This window comes from Molossus molossus, unplaced genomic scaffold (assembly GCF_014108415.1).
Source record: "Molossus molossus isolate mMolMol1 unplaced genomic scaffold, mMolMol1.p scaffold_m16_p_16, whole genome shotgun sequence".
NCBI lineage: Eukaryota > Metazoa > Chordata > Mammalia > Chiroptera > Molossidae > Molossus > Molossus molossus.
The window spans coordinates 60,138,460-60,157,093 of NW_023425351.1; the positions used below are offsets into that span (position 1 = coordinate 60,138,460).

The 18,634-nt window shown below is 41.3% G+C and overlaps 1 protein-coding gene and 1 long non-coding RNA gene across 2 annotated transcripts; one reads left to right on the top strand and one right to left on the bottom strand.

Moving 5' to 3' along the window:
• The first annotated feature begins 112 nt into the window (after positions 1 to 112).
• On the top strand, positions 113 to 7,786 carry LOC118631414. Its single transcript, XR_004959837.1, has 4 exons — positions 113 to 193; positions 830 to 875; positions 5,388 to 5,425; positions 7,701 to 7,786. It is a non-coding gene; the product is annotated as an uncharacterized LOC118631414 (long non-coding RNA).
• Positions 1,923 to 17,966, bottom strand: DSCC1 (DNA replication and sister chromatid cohesion 1). The gene is made up of 9 exons (XM_036263791.1): positions 17,770 to 17,966; positions 15,541 to 15,709; positions 12,755 to 12,889; positions 10,347 to 10,437; positions 8,687 to 8,825; positions 8,178 to 8,230; positions 7,780 to 7,934; positions 5,344 to 5,492; positions 1,923 to 2,285 (listed from the first exon to the last, which is right to left on the bottom strand). The coding sequence occupies exons 1-9, from the start codon at positions 17,949 to 17,951 to the stop codon at positions 2,177 to 2,179; spliced, it is 1,182 nt and encodes a 393-aa protein (XP_036119684.1). The 5' UTR covers positions 17,952 to 17,966; the 3' UTR covers positions 1,923 to 2,176.
• Positions 17,967 to 18,634: the final 668 nt, after the last annotated feature.

An 18,634-nucleotide genomic window follows, 5' to 3' on the forward strand; every position in this document is an offset into this window, starting at 1 on the left:
ATCGCCGACCGTCCACAGCTCGCTCGTCACCTCTGACCTCCGCCGTCAGCGGAAGTGCGACGGCCCGGAGAACCGGAAGTTTGAGCCAGGGGGCGGGGCTTGCGCGGTACTGTCTAGACCTCTGGTGTTTGACGTTGTGTATAGTGGGAGAGAACTGCTGAAGTTCAGGGAAGCGAACACGGATATTTACAGGGTGAGTTAAGAGCAGACCGGAAGGTAGGAACGTTTACGTTTCAGAGGAATGACAGTCCAGCGCAAGCACGTGGAGAAGTGTGGGGCTGATTTGCGATGAGCCAGGGGCTGGGAACTAGTAACTGGGGAGTCTCTGAAACCAGCTGGGTAGTGTCCTTGGAGATTTACGTTGTAAAACATGTAATCAGACCCCAGATACTCTGACTCAAACTCCAGAGCCCTCACTTTTTATTTTTAAAAACTACTGTCTCAGCGTTTATCATTTTTTTAAAATGAAGCAAATAACCCACATAGATGCAGAAATATTTGTTGAAAGATGAGAAGATGATTTTGAAGCCATAATATCTGCATTTCATGTGCAGGAGAATAAAAACTTTGTAAATTTCAGTAAGTTAACTCTTAGTTAATTGTGGATTACCCGTTAACATTATTTTTAATCTTGGACCAGATTTAACTTTGGCCTACCCCCTCCATCTGTCCCATGATAAGTTCATTAGCTAAGTTAAGATTAATTTTAACTTTGGTCTCAAGGAAAACAGATTAGGAAAGTAAAGCTATGAAAAAAATATCAATCATTCCAATACCAACTAGATATTGTAGTTTTCTAGTATTACCTGTGTCCTTTTCTCCATCATAGGATTGTTGGCAGTGGGTGAGAACAGCACCATGTTAAGACCACTGGGGTAAGACCAGACCTGAGTTCGGCAACATCGCTACTTGAGTTCTGGCTAGGCAAGAGTTCAAAGCCAAGACTCAGACTATAAGAGAACATTTATTTAGAGCATCACAGAGGTAGAAGTAATTCATAGAAGAAATGGGCTAAGGAAACAAGATATGGAGGCAAAGGAAGGGCCCTTGGAGCTTAGAAGGGAGGAAGGTAAAAGTGAAGCACCTGAGGGAAAGCGCAGTGAAAAGGCTTGGATGGGCATGCTCCGAGGAGAGCTAGCGAGCTGGGTCCTCCCTCCTAAGGGTTTTAAGGGTGGAGATTTCAGGGGAGGTCCCAGGGAAAGATCTCAATAGAATATTCATCAGCTTTCCAGGTGTGTCCTTTTGGGGTCAGGATCTGCACTGATTGATTGGTTGGTGCTATGGCAGGGGGTCATTATTCAATACAGCTGGTTCTGAGGTGGCATCCTTGTCTGGTTGTGCTGTTTTTCTGGGCCTGGAGCTGAAATACAACTGAGGCCTAGATGTTATCTCTAGGAGGGAAGGAAAGGTCAGGGGGTCCAAACCACATGACCAGCAATTTGCTAGGGGAGGAAGGGTAACCCTACAGTTGTCCATTGCCAGGGACCTAGGGATTTCCACCCTGGTGACCTTCTCCTTGCTCTGCTCATATCTGTCTAACTGCCTACCACAGGATTATAAACTGCTCTATTAGTATCCTTCACATAGAATTAAGGATCAAATCCATTTCATCCCATTTCAACCAGGCAAATGGAGGAGCAATTATCAAGACAATTTCATTAGGGAAAATGACTAATGTAGACAACTGATAGCATGTAGTGACTTCCTGTTTTGGTGGAAGGATGAAACTGGATGGAAACCAACTTGCCTGAGAAATGACGTTTAAGTGCATAAATAATTCTCTTGGCTATCTAGTTTTCTGAAAATTTTTAAATTTATTAATGATTATAATGTCAAATCCTAATTAAAGAAATGCAATGTTAAATATTAAAAAAGACAGTTTTTCAATAAATAAAACCAAATGGCCTACAGAGATATTACACATAAGAAATAACACTTTTCTTCTGTCCTTGTTTACACTGTGTACCTAATACAAACGTAAATTGAAAGACAGAAATATCCTATTACATTTTTAAAAAGAAGAGCAGTAGTTTCAAAATGCTTAAGATGAGGAGAAAAATGCCTCATAGCATGAGGTTTTCAAAAGTCTGGAATACAAATGCATAAAAGAATCTTTTTCTTATAACCAGTGACGTTATAAAGGAACTTTAGTCCCAAAGAAAAGATTGTCATTCTTTTAAGAAATGGGTCTTCTCGAGTTATAAACTTTAACACCATTTTGCATCGAAGATCGAGAATATTTGGTGAGTAATGCACCTATGGTTTGCTTCTCTCCACACAAATCTCTGTGGGAACAATAAAACAATAAATGAATAACATGAGTATTTTAGGGAACATAACAATACTCACAGTACTATTTATTTATATATCTCTCCTCTGAATCTCATCTTCCCAACAAGCATAAAATATGTTTAGAAGTAGGGTAGGGAGCAGTTACTAAGCCTTAATTGACTAGGTACATTGAATGTATTATCTTCAAACTTCACAAGAAAAATATGAGTAATGTATTACTTAAAAAAAAAAAAATTTTTTTATTGATTTGAGAGCGAAAGAGAGGGAAAGGGAGAGAGAAATATAAACATTTATGAGAGAGAACACTGGTTGGCCGACTCCTACATGGCCCCCACTGGGGATTTGGCCCACAACCTGGGAATGTGCCCTGACCAGGAATCGAACTGGTGACCTCTTGGTGCATGGGTCAATGCTCAACCCCTGAGCCATACCGGCTGGACAAGTAATGTATTATTATTTTTTTTTATCCTGACCTGAGGACATTTCTGCATTCATCTTCAGACAGAGCGGGAGGGAGAGAGAGAGAGAGAAACATCGATGTGAGAGAGACACATCAAGAGGCTGCCACCCCCATGTCCCAACCGGAGCCGGGGACAAACCGCAACCAAGGGACATGCCCTTAGTGGGAACCAAACCCAGGTCTCTCTGGTCCATGGGCTGATGCTCCAACAACTGAGCCAAACCGGCTGGGGCCAAGTAATGTATTATTTAACCCCATATTAGATGAGGAAACTGAGGCTCAGGAAGTCAAGGATAAAGCCACATTTTGCAGCCAGCTCTACATGACTTCAAAGACCATGTTTTGTTTTTCCCATTTTATCATACAATCTCCAAATTAGAAATGCAAGCAATGTGATACAGTGGTGTCTAGACTCAAAGAACCTGGATAGTAGGCCACCTGTGTGAGCCTGTCAAGGTTACCTACCCTCCCCGAACTTCACCCCAAAAAAGGAGAAGACTGTAACTGTAACATAACGAGGAGAGAAAAGAATGGGAGGACATGAGAAGAGAGCAAGAGTTACATCATGTAGGGCCCTGAACAACACGGGAAGGAGTTGTGATTTAATTCTAAGCATAATGGGAAACCACTAAGAGAGTTTTAATTAATGGGAAAGCATAATCCATCCAAGTTTTAAATAATGGAGGCAATGAGTGATGATTATGGGAACTGAGTTCATAGAAGGTTCACTATATTACATTGTCACTTCTGAATATTTAAAATTTCCCAAAATAAAGTTTAAAAAGAGGGAGAGAACAAGGGGGAACAATAGAAGTAGGGAGACCAATTCAGAGTCAACAAGATTTGCTCATAGTTTGAACCAAGGAGTGAGAGAAGAAAAAGACAATGCTGTTTCCCAGACTTTTTGCTTGAGTAACTAGGTTAATGGTAATGCTGTTAACTGAGATGAGGAAAATGGGGTTAGGACAAGGGGATATCAACAGTTCTGTGATGAGCATGTTTAGTTTGAACTTCCTATTAGATTCAAGTGGGAATGTTAATGAGATTAATGTTAATGTCAGATATTCGAATGTTGATGTTGATATAAGAATCTGGAACTCAGGGAAAAGGTCACGTATGAAGATAAAAGAAAGAAAATGCCAAATTTAAATCCAGGCCTAGATAAGAGACTTAAGGGGAAAATGTAAACAGAAGAGAAGATGGCCAAAAACAAGGTCCTGGAGTACTGCATCATTTAGAGATCTGGGAGAATAGGGGGACATCAGCAAAAGAGACAGAAAGGTAGCACCATGGGGGAGAGGGAGAAAACTGGTATATTTCAAGTAGGAAGTAGTCCAGTGTATCAAATAATGCTAAGAGGCCAAGTAAACAGGGACAGACAATTGAGCCCGGAATGTAGACAGGTGGACGTCATTGGGTTAAGGAAAGAATGGGAGACAAAGAAGCAGAACGTACACACACTTTTAAAAGGACTTTTCTTGGGAAGGAGAGCAGAGGACATTGGGTCCAGTAGGCTGTTGTTACTGTTTTTTGAAGATGAGCAACACTACAGAATATCGTACATTGAAGGGAATAATCCAGGAGATGGGGAGACGTTGGCAAAGTGGGAAGGAATAACCAAGTCTTTACAAGGCTAGAAGAGATGGATGTGGTGCAGGAGGGCTGCCCGTAGGGACGGTTGTGCATTATACAGAAGGGACGGCAAAGGATGTGGGTGCAGACACACGGAGGCTGGCAGCTTTGGAGTGGGAAAGAAGACAGTTCATGTCTTCTCTTGTCTGCTTCTGTGTTCTCAAAACACAAGGCCACAGCTGAGGGCGAAGAGGAAACGGGGCACTGATGGTATGAAAAGAGAAAAGAAGATGTAAAGTGAGCTCCAAGGGTAGAAAAGTTTCATGAGGAAATGGTGCCTTGCCATGGGCCCTACTAAATACCACTTAAGTTCCTAAGTGATCCTGGCAAGCCCACTGCGTATTTTTCTCCAGGAAATTTTAGCTACCCAGGTGTAGGAACAGAGCAAGCAGAAAGTTGGGTTTAATTTTTGTAAATGTTTGCCTGGGAAGTATGAGAACATGGAGAGAGGGGGCCACCGGGGTAAAGCGTGTATAGTAATAGTTGGAGACATTGACCAGGGAATCCAATCTGGGTAAAAAAAAAAACAGGACTTGAGGGGTGAGATAGTAAAAAGGGAGTAGGGTTAGTGGATCTGAGGTCCCATGAGCAGTGGCTTCTGGGCTAACTTGTCTTCTGCAATCTGGCTTCTACAAGATGCTAAAGCAAGGCAGCAGGAAAGGTGACACGTGGCAACCAGAGAGGGGTGCTTGCCTTAGAGTCACAGTGGGATATAGTCTGACTGTCCCTCCGAGAGCTGCACTTGTGCAGGGAGGAGGGCAGGGGAGTGGTTTCAGAAGTGGTAAGATCAGTGGTTGTGGAGGACAACAGAAAAACAGCCTCCACTTGAGAAAGTTTCAAAGGAAGCAGTGTCCTTGGTAAAGACTCAAAAAAAAGTGTTCTAATAATAAATCCAAAACCCTATGCCACTCTTTATAAAAAGAGCAACCCTCAAAATTCACATTTAATAAATTACTTACTGAATATATGGAGCAATATCTTCTTCTGTCCACTTCTCCCTTAGAGAGAAGAGACTATTAAAACGCTCCTGAGTGTCCTCAGGTAAGTCCTCCACTTTTAGCAAAAATATGATTTCTGGTCTTGAGTGCCTATCCATCAAGGCCAAACCCTATTAAGAAATGAGAAGAAAAAGAGCAGTTAAAGTAATGGTCTATCGTTTAAATACGACTTATTCTTTTACCTTTAGGTTTAGCTTAGCCCAGGGCTTAAAAAGTCAGGCACATGAAACTTATACAAGCTACCCAGAGACATACAATAGTTTTGTTTTGTTTTTCAAAAAAAGAGATTTTTAAAACTTGACTTCTCGCCCTGGCTGGTTTGGCTCGGTGGTTAGAGCGTTGGCCTGCAGTCCAGAGACCCAGGTTCGGTTCCCGCTAAGGGCACGTACCTCGGTTGCTGTTAGTCCCAGGCCTTGGTTGGGCGTGTGGATGGCGACCACTCGATGTGTCCCTTTCATGTCGATGTTTCTCTCTCTCTCTCCCTCCTTCCCACTCTATCTGAACAAAAAATGGAAAAATGTCCTCGGGTGAGGATAAAAAAAAAACAAAAAACAAAAAAACTTGACTTCTCCTTTTTCTTCTGAAATATTGCTTCACACAATTTATCAAGACAGCTCCAGTTCAAGGTCACCAGGGACCTGTCATTGCCAATAACACTGGGCCCTTTCTTGGATTTATCTCATTAGCCCTGTTAATTTTTATTATTCCCTCTCTGAATCTCCATCTCTGACAGCACCATCTCATTATTTTCCTCCTAACCTGATGTTACAGTTCCCTGGGTATCCCACCCCCCTCAATTTGTCTCGCTGTCATAGTCCTGGGTAACCTCAACTAAACCCATGATTTTGATGACCATTTATTTACTTGTTAACAACTGTATAATTTGTATCTGCAACTCAAATGTCTCTTAGACCGAGCACCCGATCTCTAGATCCAAACCTACATATGAACTCATAGTATCTGTCTCCCAAACCTGCTCCAGTGCCTAGGAAGCCAGGAAACCGAGGCATCGCCTTAGATTCCATTATTCAAACCACACGCCTGAGTGGTTACTAAATCCTATAGGTGTTAAGGCTTCAGCATTTCTCTATCTATTCTGTATCACCTATTTCTTTGGCCAGTACTGCCTTAGTTATGATTATTTAAGTGTTGAGAGCCTGGACAAGTCTCCGTTTTCATCATCTAGTCAACCTTTTATCCATCCATGCATCCATCCTTATTGCTGTCATAGTGTTCTTTCCGAAAGGCAAAACTTATCAGGGAACTCTGCTAACTAATACATGGAATGGGCCCAGATACTCTCTACATAGAATTTAGGACCCTGGTGGCATCTTGTGTGATGTTTTCTCCTCAGCATTTAGCATGGTGCCTAAAATTAAAAGCAAATCCTTTCTCTTATTTAACAAATATTTATTTAGCATACACTACAAGCCAAGCAGTATGCTATGTACGGTGACCAAAATTCTATCCAAGAGGTGGATGATTAACCACATGATTAAACACTTTTCCAAAGCTAGGTGACGCTGCCACGAAGGAAAAATACAGGGCGCTATGGAAGAGTAGACCACAGGCACTTTCTTTATAGTGAAGGAAAGCCTCCTGATGAAGTGACTCAAAGATGGAGTAGGAGGTGGCCAGGTGAGATTAGGGAGAAGATCATTCTGGAACAAAAAGCTTGGGTGAAGGCCCTAGGTAGGAGAAAGCTTGATGATCTTGAAAACTTGAAAGAATGCTGGGTTTACAGTGAGTAGATGAGAAAGAAGCAAGAAGTGAAGGTACAGAGGAGATGATGAAAAGCCTTATAGGCCAAGGTATGAATTCTGGGTTTTATATCTTAAATACAATGGGCAGCCATTACAGTGATTTAAGCAAGACATCCATCTAACCTCTCTGGCATTTTTAAAAGATCATTCCAGTCGCACCACAGAGAATGGATTGGAGATGGGCAAAATTAAATAGTATGGAAGGCCTACTTAGGGATGGTATTGGTATTTATAGCCCGATACACAGGACAGTTTGAGCTTAGATGGTGCTGGTGGGAATGTAGGAAAACAGGCGGAGTGGGAGTCAGAATTAACTGTAAATGGGCCTGAGGGATTTCATCAAGGTGATAAAGATGTTCTAAAACTAGATTGTGGTGATGGCTGTGTCACTCACTAAATTTACTAAAAACCCTTTTTAAAGGGGTACATTTTGTGACATGTAAATTATACTTCAATTAAGTGTTGGGTTTTGCTTGTTTGCTTAAGGATTTTGTGAGAGAGTGCACAGTGCTCCCCTGATGGGTGACTAGGAGAATAAATTGGCTCCAAATTCAGTTTCAGCACAAGTTTCGTTTCACCGAGTAACTAAGGATGGCCTGCTGAGTCATGGCAGCAGTCACCATGACTACCTTACCTTCAGCTGGTCGAGCCTGGTTAGCATTCCTTCGGGAACACTCTGCTGCCACACTTCCTGAAACTCGGCGAGGTTGAACTTCACTGCATGCTGCAGCAGCATCTGCGCTGTGGCTCTGCAGATTTTGTCAGCGCTCAAGTCAAAGTAAACTTCACCTTGGAGAAGTGAATAAATAAATAAACCTAACCTAAGGAAAAGGTCTCCAATACTTTCCATATCGTCTTCACCGTTAAATCCACTTACAATGTTTCTTTTTCCTCCATGATCCCCAGAAGGAATTATACACAACTCACCTCCCACAGACCCAGAGTCCTGACTTTTAACAGGAATACACAGGGAAAGGCGTACTAGTATTGACATATGAGTTTACACCCATTAAAACACTTTCGAAATCTTACCTTCCTCTACATATCTCCTTCCATAACATTTCAGACAGTGTTCGATCATTTCTCTGAAAAATGTAAAACAGGAATTTGAAAAATTATGACATTTTTTATATAGTACATTTGAAATACCATTGTGATTTGAAACAGTAAGTGATTTTAGTTGCCAAGTAAAACTTGAGATTCCGAACTAACTAATATATACTGGAAGCTACTATATGCCAGACTTTATGCTACATATTTTTACATGAATTATGTCAGCACATATCTATCATAAAATAGCTAACCACAATTGATTCTCTATAAAAAATAAAATCAATAAAAATATTTAAAAAAAAAAAAACATGATGCACATTTACTCACCCCAGTGATCAAAACTCCCAAGTCTTTCTTGGTTGTGTATTTTTTAAATTTCTATCAGGTATCAAAATATAAGTAGTCTATGCACTGGGTTTAGTTCCACCCTGGAAAATAATGTTCTTCCCCTTAAGGAAATCTGGAGGGTCAGTGATTAAAATACTTACTCTGGCTCTAATGGTCCAAGTTCCTGCAGGCATACATTCAAAGGGACTTTAGTAAAAGACCAAGATTCAGAATCCACAAGCTGAGTTACATGATTCAGAAGTTTCATCTCATAATCAAACTCAAGAATCCTCCAAAAACCTACAAATTCAAAGTTATATTTATCAAAGAACATATTAAGCAAATTAATTGGCTAATAAACTGATAAAGTAGCAGCATGCTCTTGCCCAAGGCAAAAAAAAACACTGAAAGGCTTTGCTTTAAAAAAAAGTCTTCGCTTTCTTAATAAACAATGCTGCTTTTTTTTTTTAAAATCCTCACCTGAGAACATTTCTCCATATTCTGTTCAGATAGAGTGGGAGGGGGAGAGAGAGAGAGAGAAACATCGACGTTAAAGGGACACATCGAGTGGCTGACTCCCGCATGACCCAACCAGGGCTGGGGACAAACTGCACCCAAGATACACGCCCTTAGCGGGAACCGAACCCAGGTCTCTCTGGACTGCAGGCGGACGCTTTAACCACTGAGCCAAACCGGCCAGGGCAACAATGCTTCTTTTTATGCTTTTCTCCCAATCATTATAAATTGAGTTTTGAGGGAGATCGGGAGGTTTTTAAAGAGTATTTTACATATGACTACCACTGATTTTTTTTCAAGTGCTTTAATACTCAATTATCTCACAATAATCTTGTTCTAAATTGAAACCTGTAGCTGGTACAGTCATTTCATTAGAATGACATACAAATGAGGTGAAGGCCATGGGTTTGCTGTCCCACACCATAACCTCCGCTGGGGGCGCTGTCACGCTCATCGTTCTCATCCTGCAAAGGGGATCTGCGCAAAAGGAAGTCTAGCTCATTCAAGAGACAAGACTCAGAGCTATGATGTGAACCAGTGGCAAAATAAAGGCTGAACATCAAGATACCTTTCCCTATTCCCGTGAAGGATGAAAAACCATCTTACAATCGAAGGCACTGCCACTATCCCTGAAGAAACAAATCAAGTACACATCCACCACTTCCAAAGGAGAATGTTGTTATTCTTACTCTGAAAAAATAAAGGCAACCTTCAAAAGTAGAATGTGTGATGTAAAACTGAGGAAGAAAGCTAGAAATAATCTATGTACCTTTCCCTCCCAACACACACCAGTTATATTAAAAAGACGTTAAGTATTATCACAAGAAGAAACAGTCCCACCTTTCAATCAACTTGGAAATGCGATGAGGTTATGAAATTAATTCTGAAAGGGGAGTTTCAAATCAAGTTTGATTGGGTTCTATGCCTTATCTTATCAATAATTCAACATGTAGCCCTGGACAAGTCAGTTCTCCTTTTTAGGCCTTAGTTTCCTCACCTATTAAAAACAATGAAGGGATTAGACTACCTGATATCTAAGACCTTGCTCAATCTAACATGGTTCTTCTATTACCACTTAACCCAAAGAAAAAAGTTAAAGTCACTGGTCATCGACTAACCTCTTCATGTCAACATGATCATATATATTCTGTACCCACACTCCAAAATACAAATATCATCATCTGTGAGCCCCCCAAAAGAATAAACAATATGCAATAGGGTGGAGATGTCCAAAAACTTGACTCTTTTTTTTCTTATATGATGCTCAATTCCAACATTATTAATAACAATGATAAGTAATGCTACCTTCAATCTCACAAGCATTTAGAACTTGTAATTGGGCCATTATTTCTTCCTCACTGGCCTGAATTTGATCAAGTAAATCTTCAGTTGTATACTGAAACAAGAAAACAAAACATTTTAAGGCCTTTGAATAATATTTTTCAAGACTATTAAATTTGGTGGAATAAACACATTGAATAGATTAAGGCAATATTTAAACACTAGCTCAATTTCTTTTGTTCAAGTGTAATGATTACTACACGAAATCAGTGAATATCTTAGAAGAGAGCATAGGGGTACATCTTAGTGATGTTGGGATTTAATGATGATTTCTTACATATGACACCAAAACACAAGCAACAAAAGAAAAATCAGATAAATTAGACCTCATCAAAATGAAAAACTTTTGTGCTTTAAAACATGATCAACACAAAAGGACAAATATTGCATGATTCCACTTTTGTATATGGGATTGTTAGAGTAGTCAGATTCACAAAAACAGAAAGGAGGATGGGAGTCACCAGAGGCTGGGAGGCAGGGGAGTATAGGGATTTAGTGTTTAATGGGTACAGAGTTTCAGGTTGTGAAGATAAAAATTTCTGTAGCCCTGGCCGGTGTGGCTCAGTTGGTTGGAGCATCGTCCAGTAAGTACACCAAAAGGTCGCAGAGGCAACAGATCAATGTTTCTCTCTCACATCCATGTTTCTCCCCCCATCTCTAAAATCAATAAAAACACATCCTTGGGTAAGGATTTTTAAAAAGTTTTCTGTAGGTGGTGATGGTTGCAGAACAACGTGAATTTAATCAATGCCACAGAACTATCAACTTATGGTTAAAACAGTCAATGTTCTGTTAGGTACCTTTACAATTCTTAAAAAAATTAAATAAGTGCAAAGACAACCCACAGAATGGGAGAAAATATTTGCAAAGGAATTTGTATTTACACTGTATAAACAACTCTGCTACAACTTAGTAATGAAAAGACAAATATTAAAATTGGGCAAATATTAAAATTGGGCAAAGGAGTTCCTGAATAGACATTCTCCAAAGACATACAAGTCACAAAGCACATGAAAAGATGGTCAAAATCATTAGTCACTAGGAAAATGTACATTGAAACTACAATGATACCACTTCAAACCCACTAGCAGACATTAAAAGGAAAGATAAAAACAAGCATTGCCAAGGATGTGGAGAAATCGGAACCCTCATGCAATTGAAATGTAAAATGGTGCAGCCACTTTGGAAAACAGTCCAGCAGTTCCTTGAAAGATGATGCAGAATAAATACATGAACCATCAATCCCACTCTTAGGTATATATCCAAGAGAAATGGAAACAATTAAAGAGTAGAAACTACATAAATGCCCCCCAACAGATGAATGGATGAATAAAATGTGGTATGTCCATTAAACAGGGTAATATTCAGCAATAAAAAGAAAAATGACTGATACATGGTACAACGGGAATGAAACTTGAAAATATGTTAAGTCAAACAAGAAGCCAGTCCGGGAAGCCACATTATGATATGATACTGTTTGTATGAAATGTCCAGAAGTGGCAAATCAAGAGAGACAGGAAGTAGATTCGTGGTTGGAGCTTAGGGTTGAGGAGGAAGAGGGAAATTGGGAAAAAGAGAATAAGAAAGCAATAGCTAAAGCGTACAGGGTTTCTTTTGGGGGTGATGAAAATTTTCTACACTTCATCAGGATGACATGCACACCACAGTAAATGTACTAAAACACACTGAATTATAAACACACTTTGAAATGAGTGAATTGTTCAGTATACGAATTCCATCTAAATAAAGCTGACCCTCCCCCTAATCCAAAAATCAATCATTCAATAGAGAGAAAGAGAACTTTTAATATAAATATGGTCTTCAGAATACCAGTAGAGTTCCATAATTTTGAATTACATGAAAAATTTAAAATAAGTTTATTACTTGGTTTACATTTTTCCATACTTCCAGGAATTAGTTGATTCTGACTTTAGAGTAAGAATACTTTCCATAATGTATTTATGTAATACATAAGATCCAATACTTATCATAATGTCTTTCCTAAAGAGCCCCCTGATTATAACTTTTAATTGAATAAAAATGAATTTAACCTGTAAAAAACTATTTTTGCATAGTTAGGAACATGAGCTTTCAGCTACGTAAATGTCACCATATGTAGAATTTGCTTTAAAAAACTCCTGAAAAAGGAAAACAAAGAGGGAGAAAGCAGGGGACAGAAAAAAACAAGATGGACAAAATAACTGATAAATGTTCAACCGAGTGAAGAATATACGGTAGTCTTTCTGCTTTTGGCTACGTCTAAAATTTTCATAATATAAACTTGAAAATGCAAAAATGTCACCAGTAAGTGCTTCTAATCATAGTTCTATTTTTTAAATTCCAAATAAAAAAAATGAAAATAATAGTCTTACTTTTGAGCAATTGGAATCCTTTTCTTTTTGACTGTCAGGTCCTTCGTAGGTATTTTCCATCAAAAGTCTCTTTAACTTCTTTAATTTAGGTCTACATCTCCTTAGTTCCCAATAATTATTAGAAAAACCAAAGATCTAGAAATTATAAGTATATTTTAACCTTTTAGGGGCCATTCTAAAAGAAAAATCTCATACAAAATTTCAACCCACCCATCTGCCCTCCACAAGAAGCAAGCAAAGGGAAATTGTTATTCTGCTTTCTGTTGCTAAGGAACCCATCCGCCACCTCAAACAGGTGGATGGGCATCTTCAGGAATTTTTTTCAAACCCCAGTTAAGAAGATGCTGCCAACATCATGACAACCAATAATTGAGCTCCGTATCTCTAGTGTACTTTCAAAACTAGAGTATTCCCAGAAAACAAAGACCAGAATGGGGACAATTTTACAAACCAGATAGAAACAACTGAAAATGAAGACTTTTAGGCTGAACAACAACAAAAAAGAGACATTATCATAGTCTTCAAATAACGAATGAATGTTTAAGGGAAGAGGGGGTCCCCTGTTCTGTGTTATTCATGATGTCAAAATTAAACAGAAGTTAAGGGGGAGAGACTTCTATTCATTGTAAGAGCTTTGTACTGGTATTTAGAATAACAGCTAGTTCCTTCCCTGGCCAGTTTGGCTCAGCGGTTAGAGCATCAGCCTGCGGACCGGAGAGTCCTGGGTTCGGTTCCCGCTAAGGGAACGTACCTCAGTTGCAGTTTGTCCCCGTCATGTGGGTGTCTCTCTCACATTGATGTTTCTCTCTCTCTCCTCCTCCCTCTCTCCCTCCCGCTCTATCTGAAGATAAATGCAAAAATGTCCTCTAATGAGGATAAAAAAAAAGAATGACAGCTAGTTCCATATTGAACTGGTGAACCAGTGTGAGACCTACCACTCAAAGAAATCCAGCGGTTAGAGGTTACATGATACAGAAATCACTGTTACCCTTCTCTGTATCTCCAGAACTGGCCCAGTGTCTGGCACTTAAGAGGTGCCCAGTAAGTGTTTCACATGAAAGGAGAAAAGGCTGAAGTGGATTATCTCGAGGTGGCTTCCAATTCTAAAATGAAAGGTCAGGGGATGCTTCTGCTCTCAAACCAGTACAAAGCATGATTGACAAGACAAGGCCCAGAGCCTGATGTTCACTATAGAATTTTAGACCTTTAAAAAGAGGACCTTGCCCTGGCCGGTTTGGCTCAGCGGTTAGAGCACCCGCCTGCGGTCCACAGAGACCAGGGTTCGGTTCCCGCTAAGGGCATGTACTTTGGTTGCAGTTTGTCCCCGGCCCTGGTTGGTGGTGCGGGTGGCAGCCACTCGATGTGTCCTTTTCACATTGGTGTTTCTTTCTCTCTCTCCCTCTCTCTCCTTCCCACTCTATCTGAACAAAAAATGGACAAATGTCCTTCGATGAGGATAAAAATGAATAAACAAATAAATAAAAAGAGGAGCTTAAGGACCAAACCAGAAAGACTGAGGTCATCCATAGTTCACAAACTGGCAGCCTGCTGGCTCTATCCAGAGCACAGATGCTGGCATATGCTTTGGTATTAGAGAAAGGGGGGTTTAGCACAGAGTTTAAATTAGTGGCCAACACTGACAAATCATAGATTTTTGCCCCCAAATCTAAATTTTAAGCTTTATCGGGAAACAAGAAATCAGATCAGAAAAGGCTAGATCTGCTCTCCCACAAAGCCAAGTAGTGGCCCCTACCTTGGGGTGTTCTCCAATTGGCCACAGACCCCACCATTCCCTAATACTCTTGAGACTGCCATTTATTAAGACCAGGCGGCGTTGCTCATTTCTTACCTAGCTGTTTTAGGCAGGTGAACCTCAACTGCAGATTAAAATTTAGGTATTAAAATTGCAGATTAAAACTTTTAAGTTTTCTTCAGTCTCAGTACACAGAATTCTCATAACGAAAGCTCAAAAGCATTCACAGATATTGTTATATCCTCACACAAAAAAACTACATAACAGATATGTGATGAGAAAATAACATCTTTTACAAAACGATAAAATACCAGTGTATCTAGTTAATTATAATGAAAGACATAGCCCTATAAAAATCAAAATACAGTATTTTAGAAGTTATGTTCTAACAACATCATATAAACCACTGAGAGTTCCCAGTATTTCCCTTTATTTCTATTCTAATTCTATTTTTATGGATGTAGCTGGCCTGAAGTCATCCTGATAGACTCAAGGAGCTGTACTTTGTTACATGAGTAACAGTGTAGCCAGAATGGAGACGTTTGTTTGGTATCTGCCATTAGTAATCTCCAAAATAGTTAGGCAGTTGTCATACATGGTTATGGATGGTAATGAACTAAACCAGCTTCAAAGGTGAGAAATACACTTTCCTCAAAAATTCAAATGTCTTCATTTCTCTACCTCATAGATATTACCTAATGCACTAGTTAAGGTTTGAGGGATCCTCCTTTCGAAACATACCAACAGCAAAACTTACCAAGAATAGGTAAAACTCTTAGAATGAAACACCTAATAGCAAAATTTCTACACTACAGAAAACCGTCAACTTGTCCGGGACTGAAAAATTAAATCAGGAAAACAGACAACTTCACAAGACTACAAACAAAACAATGCTGAGAAATTTCAAATTTCACTAGAGAACTTTTCAGATTTCCTGTGACTATACATTACATACCTCAAGTTACTCATTAAAGGCAAGATTAGAACATGTATTGTTCTCACACTTCTATAACCAGGAGACAGGAAACAGTACCTCGGGGTGAATAATGTTACAGTGGGTTTCTTCCATCTTCAGCTGGTCTGGAGTTTTACAACCAGGAATTAAAAGCAACATATTGGAAGTGTCTGCGATCTTCAAGTCATACGTTTTGTCTTTACTGCACAGCACAGCCTGCTCATCTTTATCACCACGAATCACCATACTGCAGGAAAACGGGGAAAGAAAATACACGATCTATTGAAACGCCAATGGACATCATCATAAACAGTTCCCAAATCCTCTAGGCTGATAGAATCTAAAACTAAGTCTTGATGCTGTGTCATAGCCCTCACACATGGTGGACTCCACAGAGCAAGAATTGGTCCAGCTGAGAGCCAGAGGGGCAGCAGGTGGCCTCATTAAGGAAAAAGAACTCACCATGGGCAACAAAGAGTGAAAGAGGCCAAATGTAGCCATACAGCATCGCACAAACTGCTGGGAGGAGCACAAGACAAAGCATCCAGAAGCTTCAGGCAAGATGGCATAATTTTCTAAAACATACTAAAGCAGTACTTCTCAAACTTATGCACAGGCATCTTTGGGAATCCTGCTAAAAAGCAGATGGGGATTCAGTAGGACTGGGATGGCACCTAGAATTCTGCATTTCTAACAATCTCCCAGGTAACGTCCATGCTGCTGGTCCTGGATCCCACCCGAGGTTCTTCTTGCTTTGTTCTGAGAACCCCTAATAATCAAAGGGGCACACCCTGGCCTAACCAGGGTCACACAGAAATTGGGACCTCGTAAAAAGAAGTCTGTGTGCTGAATAAAAAAATATCAAAAAGATATGTTTACAGACTGGCCTAAATAAAGTCTCTGACAAAGGGTCACAGGTGGAAAAAAGCAAGAAGGAAGAAGGAAAGGCTAAAAGTAAAGAGGAAGAAAAAGAAAGACTAAAGACAAAGATGCTGGAGATGACAAGACAGTTGGTTCTAGCAGTTTTCCTTGTCTGGAAAGCATTTAACTCCCCCTGTATACAAGTCATTTCTTTTAAAGAATTTAAAAATCTGAAATAGAAGCCTGTGTACGTAGTTTTTAAACTAAGCCTTTGTTTAAGTGAAAAGAATAAGAATACTAGCCTCCTGGTGCTAATAACGTTTAATACTCCCAAGTACCCATTCTTTAATATTTATTTCTACATTTCACTAGCCCTGCTTTGAAATATTTTGTTTAGAACCATCCCGCACACACATGCACACATTTTCAGGTTTATGGGTTGTTTTTTTCTGGGGTTTGCTAGTTAAGTTAACTATAACTGGGGCAAGAGAAGGTCCTCACACCTGAAGTCCTTTCTCAAATCCCTGCCAACATAGCTGGGATGAAACCCATGAGTGAAGCTCTGGGTCAGTTCCCTGCAAGATACTTAATGGCCAGCATACGAAGACTGGCCAGTTAACTATAATAGTGTTTGATAGGTGAAGCATGAACACTGAAAGACAGCCTAAAGGATTCAATCTAAAAGAACCTACAAGAGAGCAAACCACCTGATATATAAAATACAGGTGGAGAAACTTACAATGCAGCAGAGAATCAAACCACAGCTTGTAATTCTAACTTCCAGAAGTTGGGACTGCACAAAATTGAGAGAGACAAAGACAGGATTTTTTTTTTTTTTTAATGGAAAAAAAAGGATTTCTCCTTTGATCGTTTTTAAACCCATGGTCTTGCAAATGGGTAGCTGACCTAGATTTAGAGACAGCTTCAGATCCTCACTGAGTGATCCCAATCAAGGCTGTTTTTTTTTTATTTTATTTGTTTTGTTTTTTGAGGGCCTCCCTCAATTACCAAGTAAAATGGCTTTAAATGTATTCCCTACAGGTCTACCTATTGCCTGAGTAAAATAATTATTAGAACGCAAGAAGAACTCTATAAATGTTAGCTATTACCATTGGATTTCAAGGTAGAATGGCCAAGGATTCTGTGCAGTCCTTGGCATCACTGTAAACATTTCCACAATTTCACTTAGGTTCTATCTCCTGAGCTGTTTCCGCTGACACAGGGCTCCAAGATCAGCTGGAGTAGTCCTGCAGCAGTCCTCCAGCTCCCTGCCCGCCCAGCAGTGGCGTGGAATCCTAGGAGAAAGGCAGCGAGCTGGGGATCAAGCCACCGATCTGCCGTGAGCGCCCCGCGCCCCGCCCCTACCCCGCAAATCAATGCACCTCCCTGGCCTAGTTCCCCATCATGCGTTTCCCGCAGAGAAGACCGGAGGGCGGCCCGGCTCACCTGCGTCCGGCCTCCAGCTGCTGGCACAGCGCGGGCTCCAGCTCCAGCAGGCAGAAGTCGCCGGCGGCCGCGGCGCTGGCCCCGGGGCGGAAGCCCAGGCACTGCACGGCCGGCAGCAGCTCCGCGGGGTTCAGCTTGGCTATCTGCAGCGTCGCGTCCACCTCGTCGCGGGTCCTCCTCATCGCTGCGGGGGCGCGGGGTCCGCGGAGAGCGGGCGCGAGGACGAAGTCCCGGAGCTGCGGCGACTGGGACACGCAGGAGCAGGACACGCTGCAGCAGGACCGCTCCTAAAGCGCGCCAAGGCGGTGGGCGTGTTTCCGGGGCGGAGCGCCGCGTCCCGGGACGGTCCCCAAGCTGTTCAGGGCGCCAGCCCGGCCGTGGTCCGCTCTCCCCTGGGGCAGCCCCGGCCGTTGCAAAGAAACACGTTTTTCCGGGGCCGTCTCGATGGAAACTTGGGGAGCAGAGCTGCGACCCTGCGGGTGCCAAGCGGAACCCTTACCCACCCCTCCCCCTACCTCCGTTAGTTTCCCGCCAATACCCCCATTTCCTCTCCAGCAAAAAACAGTCTCATCTTCTGCCAGTGACAGGCCTTGGAGTAGCACTTAGTATGTATAATTCCACGAACCCTTCACCACGACCCTGTGAAGCGGGCCCTTGGTCACCCTATTGTGCAAAGGAGGAAGCAAGCGCCTTGCCGGTGTTTGCACAGCCAAGAGGTGGCCAAGTCTGATTCCAGCCCAGCCCAGGGCTCTGACAGCATCCTGCTGGGTTTGGTGCAAACACCGTGGGCCGGGAGCGAGGCCCTGGTCTCACTTCTTTGGATCTGGGATCATATCTAGGAGACAATGGCTTGGACTAGACCCAT